At 33.3% G+C, this 25184-nt stretch overlaps 1 protein-coding gene across 2 annotated transcripts in view; it reads right to left on the bottom strand.

Annotated features, from left to right (window-relative positions):
- The window catches only part of Dnaaf3 (Dynein axonemal assembly factor 3), a 62761-nt gene that overhangs the window by 19221 nt on the left and 18356 nt on the right, over positions 1 to 25184 (bottom strand). Inside the window, exons 2-7 of one of the 2 annotated variants that reach the window (XM_076453177.1) lie at positions 24248 to 24335; positions 23987 to 24069; positions 19318 to 19411; positions 17257 to 17367; positions 5432 to 5554; positions 5119 to 5236 (exon numbers count right to left, since the gene is read on the bottom strand). In XM_076453177.1, the coding sequence (XP_076309292.1) occupies positions 5119 to 5236; positions 5432 to 5554; positions 17257 to 17367; positions 19318 to 19411; positions 23987 to 24069; positions 24248 to 24253 (535 nt within the window). In that variant the 5' untranslated portion in view covers positions 24254 to 24335. The remainder of the gene's footprint in view (positions 1 to 5118; positions 5237 to 5431; positions 5555 to 17256; positions 17368 to 19317; positions 19412 to 23986; positions 24070 to 24247; positions 24336 to 25184) is intronic. The other variant, XM_076453167.1, reaches the window with a different exon arrangement.

The raw sequence follows: 25184 nt of genomic DNA, 5'->3' as shown, positions 1-25184 counted from the left end.
CATTTGCATGTTAGTGTGCAGATTGCTCATGTTAACATATATTAGGGTAAGTGGCAAGCAAATAGCTGTGTCAATAAAGGACAAAAGAGCTTTTTGTGAAAGGAGGCTAGATATTGTATTGGAAGTCACTGATATGCTATTTGAATCAACGTCAGATAAAACAAGCATGTAGATGATTGTATTACCACTTTGGAAATTATTTGTCCAACATAATCAGTGATGTCGAGAAAACCCACTTGTAGAGAAATATATATGCAAAAATGGCTCGTTTGGGTTGAGAAAATATTTTACATAGAAGAACGAACAACGTTTCGACCTTCTTCTGTCATCGTCAGGTTCACAAAGAAAGAGGTAACTGACCGGAAGCTGACCACATGTTTGAAAGGGGTTGTGCAACTGAGTGTCAGAGTGTAGAGGGCAGTGTTAGATGTTTGAATATATAATTTTATTTATTTTATTATATTGATATAGGTATAAAGGCGTTCCTTTATATTGGTTTATTTTGGGTTTAAGTTGTTGTATAAGTAAGGCTTCTTTAATTTTGCGTTTGTTTATGTTTGTTTCTTTATTTAGTATTTGAGTGTTTTCTATGGTTATGTTGTGTTTATTTGACTTGCAGTGTTCGAAAATGTGTGAAGGTGACTTTTTATGTTCTTTGAATCTGATTTCCATTTTTCTACTTGTTTCTCCAATATAGAAGTCGTGGCAGTTATCACATTGTATTTTATAAATAATGTTGGTGTGGTGTTTGTCAGTGTAGTTTTTACATAGTATAGACCTCAGTTTTGTGCCTGATTTTTGAATAAATTTGGTATTAACTGGAATGTCATATTTTGTTACTAGTTTTTGCCAAATGTTGGTTATTTGTCTGCTGATGTCAGGAATATATGATATACAGCAGTATATGGTTTCGTGATTTTTTGATTCGTGAGATATATTTACTTTTGTTGGTTGATTTTGCTTTCTGTCTAGGTGTGTGCGTATAATGTTTTTTACGGTTTGTGGAGGAAACTTATTGATGTTGATGAAGTATTGTTTTATTTTTTCTAATTCATCGTTAATTTTATCTGGTGAGCAGTGTTTTATGGCTGTGTTTATTTGGTTTCTTAGTATGTTGAGTTTTTGTTTTGTTTCATGTGCTGAGTCCTAAGGAATGTATAGTCCAGTATGGGTGATTTTTCGGTGGATTTCTGTTTTGAATTGTGTGTCGGTTCTTGTGATTTTGAGGTTAAGAAATGATATTTGATTGCTTTCTTCCTGTTCACATGTGAAGTTAATGTTGGGATGTATAGAGATAATGTGATTGAAAAAATTAAGTATGTGTTCTGTAGATTTGAATCCCGCAACCGTGTCATCTACATATCTGTACCAGTATAGTGGTGGATGTAATGCTGTATTAATTGCTTGTGTTTCAACTTGTGTCATAAAAATATTGGCTAGAACTGGTGATACTGGGTTGCCCATGCTTAGGCCATTTGTTTGTATATAGTTTTGGTTGTTGAACATGAAGTTTGTCTTTATCGTGGTGAATTCTATGAGGGTTGCTAATTGGTTACTGGGAATGTCTGTAGTTGGGTTAGGGTCTCGATATAGAGTTATAAGCCTATCTTGCAGGCTTCAGTGGTTGGAACTTCTGTAAAGAGGGATATAACATCGAAACTGGCCATTAAGGCTTTATGGTTAAGTTGATTTGGATTAGACTTAAAATTAAAAGAGTCTTTGATGAATGAGCTGGCCAATGTTACATATTTGGAGAATGCCCATGCTATGTATTTACCAAGATTGTAATTAAACGATTCATATGTGGACATTATTGGTCGTAATGGACAATCTGGTTTATGAGGTTTGGGGATGCCGTATATTTGTGGTGTGCGTGAGTCGGTTTTACGTAGGTAGGAATAAAGTGTTTGTGAAATTGTGTTGGCTTTTTTCATTTGTAGTAGTAATTTGTTCAGTTGTGTCTCGTGTCTTTGTTGGATTTGTGTGTATTGGTTTAAATTTATTCGTGTCTGATAGGATGTTCTTAATTTTTTGGATGTATTCATTCGTGTTCATTATGACTATAGTGTTACCTTTATCTGCTTTTAGAATTTTTATGTTTTTGTCTTGTTTTAGGTTTTTAATGGAACTAATGTCTCTTTTTGTAAGGTTGTTTTTTAGTTTTCTGTTTTGTGAAATTATGTTGATGGTTTTGTGAGAAAAGTCTTTGAAAAAATCGTTTAAGATGTTGTTTTTAGGTGTTTCTGGAAAATATAAATTTGTAATTTTACCTGGGAAGTTTGGTTGTTGGATGTCAATAAAATTATCTAAGTTATCTTCTTTCTATTGGTTGTTTTTGTTGTTTCTTTGTTTTTGTTTTCTGTAGAAAGTATCACAAGTATAAAATCACATGTATTCTAAACATGTTTTGATTTCTATGGTTGGAATGTACCTATGTGCTATTACGAAGTTGAGTCCTTTGTTAAGTAAATGTATCTCGTCGGTCGGATCTGTTAATTATGAGGTTAGTCAAAAAGTCACCTTCACACGTTTTCGAACACTGCAAGTCAAATAAACACAACATAACAATAGAAAACACTCAAATACTAAATAAAGAAACAAACATAAACAAACGCAAAATTAAAGAAGCCTTACTTATACAACAACTTAAACCCAAAATAAACCAATATAAAGGAATGCCTTTATACCTATATCAATATAATAAAATAAATAAAATTATATATTCAAACATCTAACACCGCCCTCTACATTCTGACACTCAGTTGCACAACCCCTTTCAAACATGTGGTCAGCTTCCGATCAGTTACCTCTTTCTTTGTGAACCTGACGATGACAGAAGAAGGTCGAAACGTTGTTCGCTCTTCTATGTAAAATATTTTCTCAAACCAAACGAGCCGTTTTTGCATATATATTTGTCCAACATAGTAGAAATGTAGCATTATGGTAACACTGAAAACAACACTTTATCCCTCATATTCTCAAGATGGCTGGTATGGATATTAAAACATTAATAAAAACAAAGTACAGAACAATGTTTTGATCTTCTTAGGTCATATTCAGGTTAACAAAGAGAATTTGCAACTGACTGTTGCCAGGTGCATGTTTTAGGGGCGAGAATGTAAACAGGTACGGGATTGCTGGGGGTGCTGTTGTTAAATGTTAGGTTATTAATTAGTATAGGTATAAAGGTGTTCCTTTATATTGGTTTAACTTTAGTTTGTGTTGTTGTACAAGTAGAGCTTTTTTTAAATTTGCATTTTTTTATATTTGTTTCCCTACTTAGTATCTGGGTGTTTTCTATGGTTACATTGTGTTTATTTGACTTGCAGTGTTAAAAAATGTGTAAAGGTGTTTTTTTGTGTTCTTTGAATCTGATTTCTGTTTCTCTGCTCATTTCTCAAATATAAAAGTTGTAGCAGTTGTTGCATTGTATTTTATAAATGATGTTGGTGTTGAGTTTGTCAGTGTAGTTTTTACATAGTATGGACTTTAGTTTTGTACATAGTTTTTGAATAAATTTCGTGCTTACTGAATTGTTGTGTTTTGTTGTAAGTGTTTTCCAAATGATGGTTATTTTTTGCTGATGTCAGGAATATATGGTATGCAGCAGTGTAATGTTTTGTTTTGTGTGTTGTTTCTTGGAATTTATTAGTGTTTGTTTGTTGTTGACTGTCTTGTTGATCTAGGTGTGTGCATATAATTTTTTAAATAGTTTTTGGAAGAAATTTGTTGATGTTGGTGAAGTGTTGTTTTATTTTCTTGATCTCATCCTTAATTTTATCAGTTGAGCATAGTTTTATGGCTGTGTTTATTTAGTTCCTTAATATGTTGGGTTTTTGTTTTGTTTCATTCTCAGGGAATGTATAATCTAAAATGTGTGATTTTTTCCAAGGATTTTTATTTTGAATTATTTATTGGTTCTTGTGATCTTGAGATTAAGAAATGCTATTTGGTTAGTTTTTTCCTGTTCACAGGTGAACTTAATATTGGGGTGTAGCGAGTTAATGTAGTTAAAAAAACTAAGTGTGTGGTCTGTAGATGTGAATCCAGCAATTATATCATCAACATATCTGGTTTGTGTAAGGATGAATTGGTCACTTGAGATTCAATTTGTGTCATGAAAATTTTGGCCAAACTGGTGACACAGGATTTCCCAAACTTAGGCTATTTATTTGTAGGTAGTTTGATTATTGAACATAAAGTTAGTTTCGGAGGTAGTGAATTCTATAAAAATCAGTTAGTTAAAGATAATATTCAATAAGGATGTTCCTGCTATACAGGCACCTGCTATGATAACATGCCCCTTTCAAAATCAGATCCTTGCTTTTACAACTCTTTTGTAGAATAACCATGATAAGACTATCTCTACACTTACAGAACTCAAGCAAATACACCTAACACATATCATGACCAGTCAAATATGTTTATGTAAATGAATAGTATTTGAAACAAATGACTGAGGGAAAAGACTAGATATTAATAAATTGGCACATTAATGTGGTCACCCAACTTTTACAAATAGAGAAAAAAATGCTCTTGAGTTCAAAATTTCTATTAGAATATTCCAGAATGCTGTTGTTCTTTAATGAAATCTGAACAATCAAAGAAAGGTTTCTAACTTTTATCAATAATCAGACCAAAATCATTCTCTTTTCAAAATACATCCTTCAGGTTCTGGTTCATTTACCAGAACTACCAAGAACTGATTTATGTTTTTTTAATTCAAGATAAATTCTTTACAGTAGTTTGTTATCCAGTGTGTTAGCATTGTTGTTGTTATACCATTGAAAAACTGAAAGACTTCATTGTGCAGTAGTAACAACATTTTTTTCAATTACATTTGTTTAAAAGGCCTACATTTAGAAGAGAAAAATATCTGCATTTGTGAATATCTTAACTTATTCAATGTAGAAATAATATTAAATCTCGATGAAAGTCATAATGTATGTGAATATTTAGTGAAAATTTTAAAGCCCATTACATTGTAGAGTTCCAACGAAATTTATGGTTGAATCTTTCTGACAGAATATTAACAATTTCATGAATGGGTATAAGTGAAAAGAAATTTCCTCAATATAACATAATGTTAAATATTTTAGATTGTAGTAGTAAACATACCCTCATGATTTTCCTCTCCTTCTTCAAAAATGTTATCAGTGCAGTTCTTATATGATCTAGAATATTTTAGCTCATACATTATAGCTGTTACATTCCTTGTTGATATCTCCTGTGCAGTCTATCAAAAGAAGAAAACACTTTTCATGATCAAAAGAAATACTAGTTATATCTGCTTAAGATGAGTTCTTGCAGACTGTAGAACTCAAAGATTATTTCTTTTTCAATTCTCCATGTAAATAATAAAAACCTAACACTTAATGATGAAATACTAATAAATACAAGAAAAACAAACACAAACTAAACCTCAGATTACCTTGCAGTGAATGTTGTTGAATTTTTTTAAGTATTCTTTATCTTCACATTCAATGCCAAAGGCAAGGTATGGACTAGAAACAACATCACCCCAGTATCCCCTTCTTAAGTATTGCTGACCTTCCTGAGAAAATATAATGATCAGTATGTTTCAGTTTTGAACAATAAATAGTATTACTGAAAGATACATATATTGTAATAATCTGACAATAAGAAAACAAGTTAATTTAATAAGTAAGACTTTTAACTATGTGTGCAAATAGATAAAAAGCTGTAAATGAAGATTATCATTTGTTAATTTATAAACTTCCAGAATTAAAATGAATTTCAAATAGACATTTACTTCTGAAATACTGGAAGTTTTTTGTTGAGTATGAAGAACTAATGCTGTTAATAAAACAGCATTTTCAAATGTCTTTTATACAATGCAGAGCAGGTGTCCCTTACCTACAAACCTCCACTCTTTCATGTCACTAATTTTACATGCATCAAAGTGTCTAATATAAGATTTGCTTTCCTGTCAGAATTTACATTTTGTTAAAAATTGCAGCTGTTATGAAATTTCAGTTTTTGGGATGTGTGAGAAAAGGCATTCTGAAGGTAAGTGCCATTTTAATGATAACAATGTAAATTAAAATCACACAAACTTCCCTTTGAAATACTGAAAGCCAGAATACACTCTCAAGGAGATAGGAAGCAAAGAGCACAAAAAGAAACCAAAAATATAAAAATACAGGTTATTTTGTTTGTTTGTTTCCTTACAGCAAAGCCACATTGGGTTATCTATTGAGCCCACCAAGGGGAGTTGAACGCCTGATTTTAGCATTTTAAATCCGTAGATTTACCGCTGTACTAGCAGGTGGCGTACAAGTTAATAGTCCAGATAATAATCTAGACTGCAAGAAATATGTACCCAAGGAGAGTTTGAGTAGAATCCAGAACCATAAGGTAATTTCCAGAACTGGATTTGAGGGAGAATGAATGGAGAATAACAGTCTCATAAAAAGACTGAACACAAAGGAAATTTATAAAGACATTCTTTTCAGCAAGGTACTTCTTTGCTCATAACCTATGAATTCAAGCAAAGGGTTCGGTTTTGTTGGTAGTTAATAGCGTATTGAACCTATGGAGCCAACAATGGGTTGTTGGTGGTGGCAAAATCAGGTATAAGTAACACCATGTTCTACTCCTGTAGGGAAAGATTCTCAGGGGAACAGCTCAGAAAGGACATATTTCAGAAGCAGTAGTGTCTCTTGTCCATATTGAAAACTTTCAGTGAATCACAAAATCACACAACTAACCAAAGAAAGATCCAAGCAGCCACCAAAGAAAAATAAATAAATGAATTAATATAAAAACAAATTACAGATGCTGCTAATATAGGTTGGAGCTGAGAAACCTAGTAATAATGAAAATTCTGTTTCAGATATCTCTAATTTCATGTAAGGAAATGCATACAAAGGTTGGAAAGATGTTCACCAAGTCATCATCTCCAACCAGAAGGTATTCTCTATCCACTTCCAAAGAATAACACATTTTCATAGCAGATTAATTTTTTCTATGACAAATGCATAGACATACACAACATTTGAGAGTCCTAACTGCACTAGATGGACTCAGCAGATAGCCCGATGTGGCTTTGCTATAAGAAAACACACCCACACTCACCCTAACTGCACAAATCTATAGATAGGGTCTCACAGAAGAAGAGACAACATTCGTTTTAAATAAATAAATAATTTCCAATCAAGTCTCTATATTTGTGAAAAAGAGTGTTGAGAAATATAGATAAATTGAAAGACTTGGGTTCACTAGGATATATGCACAGGTTAAAGAACATAAGAATGTCCTGCTTAGATGGCTAAATACAACTATAAATTGCTGATATATAAGAAGAGTTGTTGTTTGTTTTAGAAAAGAACCATATTAGACTACCTGCTGTGTTGAAAGTTTGTAAACTTACCACTGATCACCAAAAGAGACCATACTTAATAACTGTATCTTGTTTTGTAATATTTGTTTTGAATTTAAAATCATTCACAATCCCAGGCTGATTGGAAATAGTTAAAAATGAATGCTGGTCAGATTAGACAAAAACTCACTGGAAATGATGCCTTTGAGCCTAACAAAAGGACCATGAGTGGTAAATGAAATCCTAAAATTGAAGATACATAGATATTATGAAGTTAATATAAAAAATATGTAGTTAATTTCCATGCTGATCAGTAAGATATCCACTGAAAGGTACAGAGATCAGGAGGTAAAAGCATCACCAAATGGCAATTGTAATGAGATCTAACTTAAAATACATGGTTAAGGTTATTGGGAACATCAAGATAAATAAGGTGGATCAGCTGCACAAAGCAGTTTGCTAATGTGAATGAAGCAAGATTTGTGCTTTTATTCTTCACTTAACTGCTCTTGGAAATATCTGTCTCATGAAACTCTCCATCTATGTCAATGCATCCTTTATCCTAGTACTGTACATAAGCACCTCATTCCGATAATAGAATCACTTTTATAATCTGGCCCAATCCACAGTCTCTAACACCAGTTCTTAGTGGGGAGGAAGGGTGGGAGAGTGTGAAAGGAGGTAATTATCATTGGAAATATACTTTAAATTTAGGAAAATCTTAACTTCCAAAATATATTTATCTCATCTTACACTAAAGCTGGAATTCACACTGATAAGTTGGTGAGGGCATTATCCATAGAGAATGCATTTGCATAAAATGTGGGGATGACAAAAGAAGATTAGCACCCTAGTAAGATAGTACATTCATAACAGGTACACTCTTCACCTGGAACCTAATTCATGCACAAGAGGTTGAATTTGACATGATCCATTATCACCATTGGCCTCAACCAGACAGCCAAGACTCCATTCTTTGGGGTTGGAATTACAGGGTGATGGTTTCCAAGTCCCCCTGTTGTGGCTAGAGTATTTGGATTACAATATACATATATATATATACTTGTAAGTGGATCCCAACCTGTTGCTATCTAGTGGTGAATTCTGAGATATTGGAACCATAATGATAAGGTAAACAACAACAAAACAGATATACCCTCTCCTCAGCCAAAAGAAATCCGAAAGACAACACCTCAAGCTCAAAATGAATGGATTCTATATGCCACATTAAATTCATACTCACTTTTCAATCATTTGGGGAGGAAAGATTCCAATTGTCACTGGAATTATGGGGAGAACATGGAACAAACTGTGCTTGACCAAGGACCAAGGATGGGAATACTCTGCATTCAGAATTAAGAGAGACAATAGACCTTCTTCCATGAACAATATATTGAACCAATATTAATTATACAGGAGGGCTATATTCAACCCAACTGGATAGCTGAACATCACACCTGAGCCAGTATTATGAGTAAGCTTCTGCATAGGTTGGCCCCTCTCATATCAACATCTGGAAAAAAAATATTCAGGATTCTGGGTTCTTCTCAAAATGTGGAGGAGATTGACTCAAACACTCTTCAAAAATAATCTCTGACCAACATTCCAGTGACTAAAAAAATGGGTGTGGTAAGGGCTCCCTAGTTCCACAAGTAGAATATGAGAGGGGGAGAAGTAATGTGTGTTGTGGAGCCCTGAGGAACAAGGATCATGAAATAGTGAAATAGGTCAAACAGTTTCCTAAAATTTCAAAAGCAAACCAATGTAAATGTACTTGATCCATTCATTGGCAGAAATAGGTAGAATCTTCTTCACTCGTGACAGTCCATGAATGGTGGTCCAACATTTCTACAGAGACTGTCGCAAACTAGATAAAGTATATTGTGTTAATGGTTACTAGGGCTGAATTCTTTTGATTAAAGGAGACCTGATTGGGCAACACTGACAACAGAGTATGATCCTGTGAAAAAGAGGTAAGAGACAATGAACAGAAAATAAAATAAAAGACAATAATAGTAATAAAGATACACACACTTCTTTATGATATAGTGGATGTAGTTCAGATTGGTTGGTTGGTTGGGTGTTTTATGGAACAAAGCAACAAGGCTATCTGTGCCAAACATCCAGTAAAAAGTTAAAATTAAAGTAAAATTAGTAAAATTCATAAAAGAAAATTAAGGTAAAACAAAACAAAGTTTAATTTTTGAATTAAAAACATAAATAGCATTAAATACAATTTTTACATCTAGTCTACAGCAGTAAGAGACATTCTGCAGCATAATTGTAATTATCATAACTTGCCAGGAAGACTAACATGTAAGTTCAAAAACCACCTTTAGTCACCTAAAACTGACGTTTCCAGTTCTGGTTTTGAGTTATTTGATATTATAGCCATTTTCAAAAAGTAAAGTAATAAAATTTTTAAAGACTTGTAGCAAAAATTTAATTATTATAACTCGCCAGGTTGACTAACGGGTAGTTCAAACAGCAGCATTAGTCACCCGAAGGTGGCCTTTCCAGTCCTGGTTTCGAGTTATTTGACATTATGGCCATTTTAAAGTTTCAAATCAAACTAGATGTACTTTTATTCTTAAAAGGGAATCACATTAAAAAAGGGTCTAATGTATAAATTAAAAAACTTAAATGGTATTAAAAAGATTAATGGCCTTTAAAAACCTAAAAACATTTCTAAGGTCGCCAATAACACTGTCTAACATTACAGATAAACCTTGGGACAGAACATGATTAAAATGGAGCCGTCGTTGAGTCGTAACAATGACAAGACAGTAAAATGTGGCTTATTGTGACCTGAGTTACACAGACAATACATTGGTGCATCAGTCCCAGATAAAAGAAAATGATGAGTTAAAAAACTGTGACCAATGCATACTCTAGTTGGAAAAACTTCCTCTTTCTGATCCTTATGGAAACAAGACAGCAAAAGTCCAATAAAGGGTTTTATTTGGAAAAGTTTGTTTTCACGTTGCTCACTCAAAGTCGACTGCCAACTGGCATGGAGCTGAGCCTTGAATACAAGACAATAGTCCATGTATGGAACAGGCATAGCAATGACAGTGCCAGAGCAGACAGATTTGGCTGAGATGTTGGCAAGCTCGTTCCCGTGAATACCAATGTGACCTGGTCTACCTGGATAGAAGAAGATTTTAAAGAGAAATGAGCCAGTCAGTTTTGAATATCGGTGAGAACAGGGTGTGAACTAATGTGACACGATTTCAGGGCCAGTAGAGAACTAAGCAAGCTAGTATAAATAGTGCAATTTGAGTACTGCTTAGCTTCTATGTGATTTAGAGCAAGAGAACTGACATAAAATTCATCAGTAAACACAGAAGCTGTAGAAGGGATTCTGTGTGCAACTACTGAACCACAAAAAACCATGGCAGAGCCCACAAAGTCACCTGATTTCAAATCATATGTATAAATAGGAATGGAAGGATGGTTTGAAAGATGTTCAGCAAATAACAGACAGTATTTCCAATTGGGAGTATCTGCTTTTCTCAGATGACTTAAAGATAGGTCACATTTGGGACTGTAAGAAGCCATGGTGAGATGGGCTAACTAGTGAATACAGCAATGTTATCCAAGGACAGACTCAATTCATCCAACTGCATCTGAATATGAAGGCCAAAATAAGCAATGGCAGATCATCTATTCTGAAAAAGTATGGCCCACTGAGGAAGGAAAACACAACTGCAGGTGGGATGCTTTGGTAAGGAATGAAGTTTCAAGGAATACAGTAAAGACAGTTGACAAATGGCAGAGGTGCAAAGAAGGTTCATGAGTTGGGGAAGTGCAGAGCTGAAGTCCTTGATGATGAATGAGGTCCAGCATCTTTAAGGCTAAGGCCTGACAGAGCCACAGACCAGTGATTCATAGTCTAGTTTCGATTGAATAAGAGCAAGATATATCTTCAGCATAGAACATAGATCCACTCCCCGAGTGATGGAAGAGAAGACACGAAGAATGTTCAGTGATCTTGTATATTTGACCCATAGCTGTTTGATGTGTAGTATAAAGGTCAGTTTACAGTCCATGATAAGCCCCAAGAACTTTGTCTCAGGGACCACAGGTAGCATAACTTCACCAGTATGGAGTTCAGGATCAGGGTGAATACCCCATTGGCAGCAAAAGTGCATGAAAATTTGTACATTGTTTTAGAGAGAGAGAAGTTAAAGCCATTTGCTGTGGTCCACTTCAGTAAAAGATTGAGGGCAGTCTGTAACTGCTGCTCAACAAACCTCATGTTTGACGACTTAAATGAGATGTGAAAGTCGTTGACATAGAGCACATTTGCTCTATAAGTAAGATAGAGTTATTCACTGATGGCATTAATCTTTATACTAAAAAATGTGACACTCAAACACAGCCCTGAGGGACTCCAAGTTCCTGTAAAAAAGAATAGGAAAGTGTCAAACCCATGTGAACTTGGAATTGCCTGTCCATTAAACCATTTTCAATAAAAATGGGCAAATGGTCACATAACCCATATATATGGAGGTCTTGTAAAATGCCATACCTCCATGTTGTATTATAAGCCTTCTCAATATTGTTTGAGAAAGGCTTCTTTGATTGATGTTTCAAGTCAAATCAGGTGGTCCACGGTGGAGCACTGTTGTCAGAACCCACACTGGGTGGGAGAGAGGAGGTTGTTTGATTCGATGAACCAAATAAGACGAACATTAACTATCCTCTCTGAGGTCTTACAGAGACAGCTCGTCAAAGCAATTGGATGGTAGTTTGAAGGAATCTTGGTATCCTTCCCAGGCTTAGAGAAAGTTAGGACAAAAGCCTGGCACCAGGTATCAGTAAAAACATTTTCCTACCAGATATGGTTAAAACAATCAAAAGAATAGCAAGAGTAGCATTTCATAGAGTGCATCATCAGGTCCAACTGATGTACTGCCAGACCAATGAAGGGCTATTTTGAGTTCAACCAGTGTAAAGGAACGATTATAGTCATAGAGACAATCGGCTTAAAATGAAATAGGTGATCACTCTGCCCAAGTCTTGATGACTAAGAAAGTGGACGAAGAAGCAGAAGTGCTAAATACCCAGCAAAAGCTTTCACCTAGAGTATCGGTGACTCCTTCTGGCTTTGACATCTTACCCACTAAGCATTTGCACAGGCCTGCTGGAAAGCAATGTGATGAGAGAGTGTGGGATACCTACGAAAAGTATTCCAGGCCCATTTTTGAGCCTTCTGTGCCATGTGGAAGGCAGGATTCTACCATGGATGAGAATATCATGGAAAACATGTCAAGGTTTTAGGAATACATTGAGCAGCTGCCTGTAAATACAGTCAGTTACTGCTGCCACACAGTTGTCTATTGATGGCTTACAGACAATGGCAGGATAAAGTACTGTGAGAGCAATGAATGAGGGTGAGTTTGTTTGATCCAGCTTCCACTGGGGCATGTGGGTCAGGTGGCATCGACCATAGTCAGTCTCTCTGAAAATTATAGGAAAATGATCACTGCTTCATGGATTATTGTCAACCCTCCATGAAAATTGGGAGTAGAGCAAAGGATAGCAAATTGAGAGATCAATAGCAGTAAAGGACTGACTAGGTGCATAAAAACAAGTATAAGAACCACTATTGAAAAGAGAAAGGTTGTGATCAGAAAGCATACACTCTATGGAGCAACCCCTCCCATCAATATCAACACTCCTCTAGAGAGGATGATGTCCATTAAAGTCCCTAAGATTAAAAAGGGATATGGCAACTGTTCAATGAAAGCATCAAGGTCTCTCCAGGCAACAGGTAGAGAGAACAAACAATGATGGTAAGAACCAAGGAAATGAGAATGGCTACGGCCTCCAAGGGTGTGTCAAGTGGCAAAGACAGGGTGGGAACATGCTCATCAACCAACAGTGTCACCCCTCCATGCACTAGTCCATCACACAGCCTGTCATTTCCGTACAGAGAAAACTAACGAAAGGTGACTGTATCGGCAGGCTTCAGAAATGTTTCCTGTAGGGAAAGACATACAGAATGGTAGGAAGCAATCAGTGTTTTTATGTCATCCAGATTCGAACATAAACCTCAACAGTTCCATTGTATCAAGGTTACCATTTTTATTTCTGTGTAGGCGAATTGGGTGGAGAGAGCTTCTGTTTATGACCACGCCTTTTTTCTTTATTGTCTTTATTCAAGGGAGGTCTGTCAACCTCCATAGACCTCCCTGGGTCGATTTGGCAGATATTTGCTGTTGGAAGAGGATTCCAGTGACTGAGGATGTGAACGAATGATATTTTGCATCTTGGGGTGAGAGAAGAAGATATACCGAGAAAATGCCTGTACCTGGAACCAAAGGAAGTGTATCTTGGAGTTTGCTGAAATGTGTGTTAGGGACAGAGATGGGTGTTGAAATTGATTCCACAACTTTTTTAAATGTAGAGGCAAAAGACTTTTCATTTGGTTTGAGAATGATTCTTTTGGAGGCACAGAGAGATCCATCTGCACTCCCACTGTAGTAGTGGAACGAATCAGCAGCAGCATACGTCTGAGATAAAGTGATGGACAGCAACTTTTGAGCCTCAGGGTAAGTATTACTCTGAATCTTTTCTTCAAACCATTTAGGGAAAGAATGAAAGTAGGACAGGGGAAAGCTATTGCAATTGACACAACGAGGGTCCATTTCTTACTCATAAGCATGGTGTTCCTTGCCACTACAATGAGCATACGTCAAGGAACCACAACATGATGTCTTTGAGTGACAAAACCGCTGATACTGGAAACATCTGAGAGGGTTTGGAATGTATGGCTGTACCTTGCAATTAAGATAACCTGCCTTGATGTTGGCAGGTGGACATGGTGATATAAATGTCAGAAGGAGGATATTGGTCGGCATTGTAATTCCATCTTTGCAAGTGGAGATACACCTTACTGCAGAAATCCCTTGGGTAGAAAAACCAGTGAGAATCTTTGACTCGGGATTGTTCTTCAAATTCCTCTCAAGAATAACTCCTTTTGATGAATTCAAAGTAGCATCGGGTGTAACCTCAACAGGTATGTCCCCAATTGCCTTTGAATGCAAGAGGAGTTCCTGTGTTGAGATGTTGATGTTTCCACCAATATGTCACCAGAGCAAAGCTTCTTTACTGACTTTGGAGAGCCAGCTAGTCCCTCTAATCCCTTCTGAATGAAAAAGGGAGACATCAGCCATAAAGGTTTGTTTTAAAAAGAATGTAGTATAGGAAAATGAGGTACAGGTGTTACAGATATTGAAAATTGGACTACTTTTTCACTATTGAAGTTTTTATTTGGAGGATCCATAATAAATAATTTTTTGGTACCCACTGACCCCACCCACCATGAAGCCCTATGAGGGTATGCACTACAATGCCAAACAAGGACACTGCAGCAATGCCAGAGTTTCATGAGCACTATATCCAAACATCATCATCAGATACAATGTCTATAACACCTGTTGAGAACATGCACCCCAAGGCCTCCTTCTACAGGAATTCAAGGCCAAAGTGTTGTGTTAGGGTTGGACCCCACAACCACCAAGATCCTCTTCTCCCTTTCACAGGTTGCCATGCATGGCAAACATGTGGGTGAATGTTTAGATCTCAGAGGAGGTAAACTGAAAGAACAAAACCTTCCCTAGGAGGTCCCCTCACCACGTACAGGAATCCACACTGAGGGAGAATGTAGTTATAGATTGCTACAGGAGGTAATCAAAAACTCTCAGAGGAAAATATCAACATATGATGCAAGTAATGTGAGATAAAAGTTATGGAGGAGGTTCACATACCCATCTTCACATTGTCCTCCAATAGGCAATTAAATTGGGCCACAAAGATCATAGAAATTTTACAAATCTGATGAGATGTAACAAAATAAACAAAATCAATAAATTTTACTATCCACCTCAGCAAAGTAACTGTGGATAAGTTCTGGGAACTGATGGATCACAAATAATAAAAATTTGTTGTCTAGTGTCTCTAAAGGCATTAGTGTGGGAAACATAACACTTCAAATCCCTCACTGGACATAACAAATGATTAGGATCTGATCAGTTATAAAAGTGAGAAATATCAATCAGATAAACTGGTGAGAAGAACTTATCCTCTTCCCTGGCTGCCAATGTATTAGATAAGCAGAACCTATATGAGTATAGAATGATGTAGGTATAATGATAAAACATCCTGTATACATGCAGCACAAACAATATTGACCAGTAACTTATGTAAGCCAGAAAAAACAAAAAATAAATCTTAATCATTAGTGTTCTTAACTGGGAGCAAATCCAATGGAAAACTCTGTGATGCAGCATTCATTCTGTTGAAAGAAACTGACTGGGCTGATACAATTGATCTGCCATCAATCTCATCACCCCAGAATGTCGCCAGCTAGAGGATTAGCAATGAAGGGTGTGTCCAAGACAATAAAAGGAGAACAAGTAGAAAACAGAACAATGGAAAAATAGTAGGTGAGAATCCATTTCAAAGGAAGGACGTAGTCATGTCAGTAAGATAGCAGAAACATGAAAGGTTATGAAACCCACCTGAAAGAAACAGGCTCAAAATTATGTTGAAACATTACCTCCTATGAAGTAATAAGCTATGTCCATATACCTCATCATTAAAGGGCTACAAATTAAGAAATAATAAATGATACTGAAATATTATCTTCTATCTGTACATACATGTTAGTGTGGAAGGGACGAGATTAAAATGTTATCTACTTATGTACATATGAAGTGGTAATTAACTATGACTAAATATAATTCACTAAGTGTACATGTTGTGGAATAATGAACTATGATGAAAATTACCTTATATGTGACATTAGGAGTATAGAAGTATGATTAATCAATGCAGTCTGTGTGTTACATGTTATGGAGTAATGGACTGGATCTAAACATTATCATCTAAATGTTAAAAAGTATGTATCTATGTCTAAACAACAGCAGTTATGCATGGAAAGAAGCAATAACACAAGGCAAAACCCTATAATTTAATTGGTAAATGATAAAGAGTAATTAACTATGTCTAATAGAATCTTCTATACGTACATGTGAAGCAATGATTAACTATGTCTAAACATTATTTGCAATGAGTTACTACTACTTAAGGAGTAATGAACTGTATCAAAACATATGTATTTGGCAAGGAATAACACTACTACTCCAAATTTGCTACCATTTACTCACTAGAGATAGGGAATAAAGTTGAACAACTTGTTGTCAAAAGTACTCCACAATACAGTAGTTCATTGAAATTACACTAGAAAATTCCCTAGAACTGTAAACAAGATAATTCACAATGTTTTCAGTCTAAAAGAGGCAATTAACCCAGAAACTGTGTTCAAAAGTCTATCCTTAAACATACAACTAAAAGAAAAACGAACTATTAACAGTTGTACAAGCAGTATTTGTATACATTATATAACAAATGGTAGCACACTGTTACACTGAATGAAGCATGTGCAACAAAATTCATATTATTGTTCTTCCAATAATACATCATTAGGTAAAGAAAAAGAATACCTCAAAACAAACCATAGAGCACAGGGAAGAAAACTGACAATGAGTCAGAGTAAAAACTACATGGATGACTCCCCTCCCCATGAACCAGACAGTACACCACCAACGGTGAAAGAAAGGGCTGTAAGGATAATATATTCATTCATGTATTGTAACTGCAGACTGATAATACCTCTCTCTGTTATCAATTTTATGAAAATTCATGAATAAAACATAACCACAAATAACCCGATTTACATTAGACAAAGTAAATCTTTAACAACATACTGTCAGAGAAGCTACTATATTTGATATTTACCAGTAGGAGTGAATACATTAAATTTTGTATATATATTTAACTTAAAATAATAGTATACATTCTATTTTGATTTTTAAAAAAATGCATTTTTTTTTCCAACTTACATGCTCTGAAGCTAAAGTTTTGTTAGGCTCATTGTAATCTCCTTCCCTCAGATTGAAAGCTATACCCGTGTTTCTCCAGTACTTATACTCTGGTAAACTGATTGTTGATGCCTAAAACATAATATCACCCTTGTATTACAATTTAAGACATAAAATTAACCATAATTATTACTCAAGTTTTAATTTAAGTTTATTACAAACTAGTAAACAATGATGTTGCTTTCCATATACTTTGACTACAATATTTGTACCCTCAGCTGGCTAAAAATATACTGTTGCAACATACAAGGGTGTAGTGATCAAACTGGAGCAGTCTCAACACTTCAAAAACCAAAAATATGTGTGTAAACCATAAGTCATTCAATTTACACTTCATATTAAATGTCTTTAATAACCAACTTCTAAGAGTGTCAGTAAACACTTTATCTGTTTGTGAACTCCCATGCTCACTGGTATGGTGCTTTGAGGTGCCCAGCTAGTACACACTCTGTCAGGCACTGTGCTACTACTCCAATTCAACAGCACATGTCAGAATGTTAAATGATGAAACGTTTTGTCACAGATCAAGTGGTTAATAAGATATACAAATACAATATTAAAACATTGAACAAAATACATTTTACAATTATACTGCATGAATAAAACATACACATTTTTAGCATTAGTGATATTTATGTTGTATCCAGTTGTTTTTTTCTGTCTGCTTAATTTATAGGAAGTTGAGTTGTGTGCTTTCTTTCAGTAATTGCATATATATTAAATTTAGTGTTAATGTAAATAGTCTCAAAAATTAGTTATGAATATATTTTCCTTATTTAAAATGATAAAAATGACAGAAATTAGATTTTTAATACATGACCTTTACCTTGAAGGTGATGTCACATATCTAACAAATTTTGGAAGAGTTCCAGCAATATAAAATTTAGCATTACACTTCTGATAACATACCATAACAAACTCATTTAAAAAAAATCTTATAATTGTCATTATTCAGAAATGTAAAACAACTGGTTCTTTATTTTATAATACAGTTAAACTGCATCAACCTTTCCATCCAAGTCTATTTTCAATTTATTTTTCACACAAAGAAAACTCAAATATGACAAACTGATTCCAAGAAATTGAGGAGTTGTAAAATATTATTTCAATAATCTAAAGGGTTTATAAACTACACAAAAAACTCACACAAGTTACCGATAAATCATGTTTATCTCATGTGCTATAAGCCATGGCTCAGACATATTTTAATGTGTTTAAAACTATGATATACAAAGAAATATATCAAGCACATAAAAAATTATTGATATATACCACTTTTAAAATTGAGTAATTCATGGTTATAAATTTAGCACATAAATTATTTTATACAATGTACAAGAAATTATGCAGAAATGTAAACATATTTTTAACAAAACACATGTAAACAATTTACTCTTATTACAAACTTTAACAGGATCACAATTTAAGGAGAAATGGTATTTCTGATTTCTACTGGTTTAAAATGAGTTTTTGTTTAGTAGTCACCATGTTTGTTGCTCATCCTTATGTCAACTAATTATCAAAACTGACTATTTTAAGGTCATAGTTCTCAAGCTGCTGTCATTGAAAATTCTAAAGATCATCCACAATAGCAAAAGGTAAATTTCTATGTTATAGAAAAAAAAGTACTGTATTTGATTAAATGAAAATAACTAATTTTTGTTAATTTTATTTTAGATAACAGAGTTGAGGATGAGCAAAAATTATGTATCCAAAAGGAATTTGGTGATCACTAAAATGGAATAAATTTTATATCAACAGCACTCAACAAAACTATTCCTCCTGAAACTGTAATTCTATTAAAATTATTATATAAAATACTACTTCTTTTAAATATGAAGAATGCTAAAGGCACAAGTAATCAAAAATTTGTAATGCTATTATATTGTTTCACACACAAAATCTTGTCACCATTAAATAACTGGAAATACTATTCAAAAGGTATATAATAATAATAATTTCTGTCCAAAAATTATATATTTCTGTGGACAATATCCTAGTTTATGTTAATAAAAAACTTACACCCTTATCCAGCATTTTCATGTTATAATCCCAATCAAACACACCATCTCTTGAGTCAAAACGAGTACCTAAAAGGTGGCGTAATCTCAAGTCCCTTAAAAGATAAATTTATTCTAGTTTAATTTTCATTATAAATCTTTTTACATTGATATTATTTTGAAAAAGTGAAATAAGTTAATTTTATGGATAATCATGAGAGAACACAATGTAACAATGAAATTTACTAAAGATCCTGTAGATATAAAATGGGTAAATGTTGAGCTTACTATGTAAAATTTAAGATCTAAAAACAAACATGGAATTGGCAGTTTGTTTCTTTTTAACTAAAGTAAACATGACTAAAGTTTAGAGTTAAGAGAAAATAAATGTACTTGCTACATTTTATCAGATAACTCTATATCAACAATTAATCAGATCACAACAGAATGTTCTTTTTAAATTTTTATTCCTTTGTTTAATGTAAACTTGTTTTCTGCAAAATGTAAATGTTTGTTTTATGCTGTTCATTAAAAGTGTCAAATTTTATAGGTCTGAATTCTTTGCAGTAGGTGTCTGTGACTTGTTGGTGATAAATTTCAACAATAAACAGGCAGCACACAATTCATTTGTTATAAAATAATATATTCAAAATAAGTCAAATGTACATACAAAAAGTTGTTACATAATTTGTTATCACAGTTGTATCCAGAGCATTAAATAATTGTCTCTATATTTTTGCAAAGTTCATATAGTCTGGTTCACTTACTTCAGAACATCCTTTGACAAGACAAATTATTCTCCTCTATCTCTGTTATTACAGTATAGTCTTAGATAACTTCACTTTAACATTCACCACTATACACTTTATCACTAAAGATATGATCACATGGTCTAGAATATTTTATGTAATACAAGATATTCTGATGCAATAAATATTTGATTAAACCAAATAGAAATTCAGAAAGTTCTAGCAACATGACACAATCAGCTCACTATTGTAAACAACTACTAACTTATAACAACTGAACTACACAGCATATGATTCATCGTTAATTTTACTAGAAAATTTAATGACAGCAGTACTATATAAATTATCTAAATCATAATGCTTGCATTAAACTTAAACCAAAACAGTTGTGTATATCTAACCCAAATCATAGAAAGTCACTATCACAGGAACTTGTAAATAAATATCAATTTGATTACAAGCAACTTACTGAAATTCTTTAAAAAAGGTCAACAGATCTTATCAGTAATTTTAAAGATTAAAAAGTACCAATTCTGCTAAGTAAAAAAAATTTCTGCACACACAAAATGAACAAAACAAGCACAGAAAAAGCTATTTTATCTGAATAAACTGCAAAATATTGAGATACTTCAGATATCAAAATGCTCATATATTTAAAATATTCATGTTAAGAAAAGACATATAGAATTAATAAAATTTTGGCAAATGACACTAAAATACATCTAACAAAACCCTAGGTCCAATTATTGAAACCTATAAGGATTTCATCATGTTTATTTGAACATCATGCATTTGAAATAATAGATTTAAAAACAAAAAATTTTACTGCATCAATTTCTGCTTTGTCAGCAAAACAGTTGAGATAAATCAAGCATAATTTATAGTTGGGTCTATTTACATATATCATATTGCAATATTATGAGAAAAAAAAACAAGTTGAGATATATATTAAATTTAAAAAGATTTGTTTCACAAAATTAACATGGCAAGAAAGGAAAGTCTTGGGTACAGAAGAAAACAAAGGAGTAAAATCTTTATTTATATCAACAGTGTTAGGCTTCCTGTTCATCACTCTACAAGTTTTCTGGCTGACCAACTTTCATGCTGCATAATCTGCTACACTTGACAAACATGAAAATTAATGTAGTTCTATTCTACCAAAATGAAATCCATTCTGCCAAAATATACATGCCCATATCAAATTTTTATGGTGTGAATATCCACCTTACTGCCTTTCAGAAACAATATTAAATATCTACCAGATTCACAGTATGATCATTTACTATAACACAACAGAATGTTGTGTTGTTAAAACAAAAGATATGTCATGAAAGTAAATTTCTACTAATCTTCAATAGAACATTTAACCTCAATGCTTGAAATCCAAGATTACCGAGCCGACTATAATTAAAATGTCAGGGTATTTACCTTAATAGATGCATAAGGGCAAACACTGGATCACTAAGTTTAAAAAATGTATTGAAAACAAACTTGTTGTTTTTCCCACACTTTGTAAATACTCCATAGTTGAAGTTCACTCAATTAATTTTACACATACATTTTTCCAAAAGTTGCAATGTTTCATTTTAATACTGATTTTAGCTCATTTTGAATTAAATATTTAGCATTTGTAAAATTATTTGAATTTTTTTAACATAATATGGCCCCCTATAAAAAAAGTCAAAATAATTTTGATAAAAATAGCACCAATTTGAGTATTCTAATTTCAAGACAAGTGCTGATTTATTGGCTATAGCCAGTCACTGTTACTCAGCTTTAGTCGTCATTATATTATGTAAATTTTGTATATCTCTGTTTTGGCAAATCATAGACACAGTCTAAAAACTTAAGTCTTTTTTTTATTTTTTTAACAGTATAAAACAATACAGATTCCAGTTCAGTGATGACTCACATAGAGGTCAGCCCAAAGTGTAAAGCTTAGCTTGGTGATATGTTGCTAGAATAAAAACAAGCAAACTTGTGAACAATTTCTGCCACAATTATAGTCCTAGTTTTATCTTTGAGCTTGCAAAACACTTACTTTATCATTTTGTATTTCATGTGAATTATGTTACTGCAATATAATAAGATAATAAACATTTTTTGGCAAAACAAGATCACACTGAGTTTTGTTTGGCTTAATTAGATAATTTTGCACTTCATCATATCAAGTTTTTTTTTCATCAAGATGTTTGCTGTTTGTTGTGTCATGTTTACATTTGGCCAAATTGGCCTAAGTAACAGCTTGAATGTGAAAAGAAATTTCCCCAAAAGAAATGTAAAAAAATATACACATGGGTGTAAAACAGGTGGAACAGTTACTACATATACAAAAGATTAATATTTAAAAAGTTTCATTATAAGTATGGTAAAACGTTTTCATTACTCATAAATTAATGTAAATATGATGACACTGAATGAGGTGTTTTTTTACTCAAAAAAGGTAAAACATACAGTTCTATAACATAAAAACTTCATTGAATAACCTTACAAGAATGTAGAAATATATAAAAATCACTAATTGAAATATACAATAAAGGTAAACATTTTTATACAGGTTTAAAAAAATGTCACAAAGAAAATTTTCATAGCTGAGAATTCAGACAAATACTTATATATATATAAACATTTAATTTCACAGGGGTCAGATAATTTCTAAAAATGGTCATTTCAAGTTTCAAACAGAATTATCCAGTAGTTTTCTGCAATGTGATAAACCATACAACAAGTATTAATGATTGGTCAATCATCAGAGCAGTCAAATAATTCCTTTACTAACATTACCTCATATGGCATTTTGTGAAGAGAGCTTTGTACCACCAGAATTTTCCTCTTTCACATCTAAGTAAAGACTATTCAACCAACAAACTGTTTTTATAACCATCAGAGTTGACTTCATTATTTACCTCTGATTCCTGAAGCAGTCAATTCTCAAAAAAGTACCACTGACACAAAACTAACTCTTTTTGATATGTCTAATGTGTTTGTGAACATCACATTACTGTTGTAGTTCAGAGTTCACCTCAATGAGTTGATACAACACACAGGCAATCCAACCATAACATAGCACATTTAATATTAGTTATTGTTACCAATATAGAAATACATAAAAAATACCTTTTCATTATATCAAAACACAGATGTATCAAACACCTAGATTTTGTTTTATAAAACCAACCAACATTTGACAGTGCCAAAACTTAAAAGCATCAAACATCATTATCAGTTCACACTAGTTAGATAAATTAGACATTTTACCAGAGCTATGTCAGAGAATATATTTATTTAATAATTATGTTATTATTAATTTATACCTTTATTAAATAAATGCTAATGCTTTCAACATCTTTACTCACCAACATTCAACTGAAAATGAATGAAATATTTTTGGTGATCAATACTTAGTTGTATCAAACAGAATTATTTCTTAAAAAGATTAGAAATACACCTACCAGTTGCTAAATCTAACAATATTCAAATACATCAAACAAAAACCCTTCTCAATAAATTTAAATATTTAAAATAAAACCCATTCTTTAAAGTTAAGGTGTTAAAAACAGAGAGCTCACAAAGCACTGGTAATCAACAGGTCTAATATTCATGATTAGGTACAAAGCAATGATAAGTGTTAGGCATATTAGCTTATGTGCTTTAAAAACTTTTGATTTTCAAAACAAGGACATTAAAGTTTTGATACATTACAAATAAATTTGGATATCATAGATCAGCCCACCTGATGAGTTCTGACACAAGAAACAAAAATTTCCTGAGCAGTAATTTATGACAAGCAAAAAATAAATCTGAAACATATAACTCTGATTTGAAACACAAATTATGAGAAAATGAAAAAAAAAAGTTGAACATAATTGTTCTAATAAATAGTAGACTATCAAAAGCCATTTTTACTACATTTTAAATACTTTCAACACCTCTAATACTTACCAATATTTTGATATATCAAACAAGGTACAATCTGGATTTCGCCAAAACTTAAACACAGATTCTAAGCTATCTCGTTCCTTGTACTGCAAACATAAAATATAAAATCACTTTGACATTGCAGAAAAAATTACTGAAGTCTGATTAGAAATAAACTATTTATATACATTTCACAACAGACTGATGAAGAACAATATAGAAGCATGAAAAATCAGGAGGATAACATTTTCCTTACTTAAAAATATATTTCTAATAGATACTCACCTCCATTCATAGATTAACTATTTTCTTCTTAAAGTTGCACTTTTCTGACTTAGAGGACTGCATGCTACCTGCCTTGTGAAACTCCCACCTAAAATTAATGTGAAAACATGTGAAAGTACACTACTGGATGATAATGTATCATGCAACAAAACCCTCCACCAGTAGAAGAGCAATACAGTTTCTTGCAGAAATGCTCCCTCCACATTCCTGTATGAAAATATTCATTTTTTGAGAAGACAAGCAATACATGTGCACCAGGAATATAGGTATTCCTAGGTATGAAGGCATGTATCTATTAGAAATACATTTTCAGGTAAGGAAAATGTTAGCTTCTGATACAATCCCTCACCTATGTATGCATATTAGCTAAATTCCCAAGTCAAGATAGTGGATGGACCAATGAATGGTCATTATGTAATTTAAGGTTTGGGAACAATGAGACAGTACCACATGTGCACATCTCCTTGACCATCAATTGCTACAGGGATAAGGAAAGGGCACATATGAAAAGTATCCATGCACAGCTCCTTGACCATCAGACACCAAAAGGTCATGCCAGTTATGGAAGAAGGTCAGTAAATTGGACACAACTGAAGATACTTATCAAGTAAGTTATGAAACCACCATTCAACAAACAGAATTTATGAGTCTCTCATCAGCCATGGAAGTAAGGTTACTGAATAAAACATCAAAGCTGGATATAAAGAAATAACAATTAATTCATAAGCATATTAGGTGGAGTCATATCCTTGCAGGAGTAAGTATAGAAAAAACAGAGTGTAAGTGAGTTTTGTGTCTAGCAGCAACTTGGAGACCACGATGCATCTAGATATATACTGGATGGGGTGTGGTCTGCACTACACACCAGAAATACCCATACCACACTTGTTTTATCATTACCGTTACTTCCAATTCGGTTAGGATCCTTCAAGGTCCA

Source organism: Tachypleus tridentatus, chromosome 1, assembly GCF_004210375.1.
Source record: "Tachypleus tridentatus isolate NWPU-2018 chromosome 1, ASM421037v1, whole genome shotgun sequence".
In the NCBI taxonomy this organism is placed as follows: Eukaryota; Metazoa; Arthropoda; class Merostomata; order Xiphosura; family Limulidae; genus Tachypleus; species Tachypleus tridentatus.
This window is presented reverse-complemented; position numbering and strand designations above follow the sequence as displayed.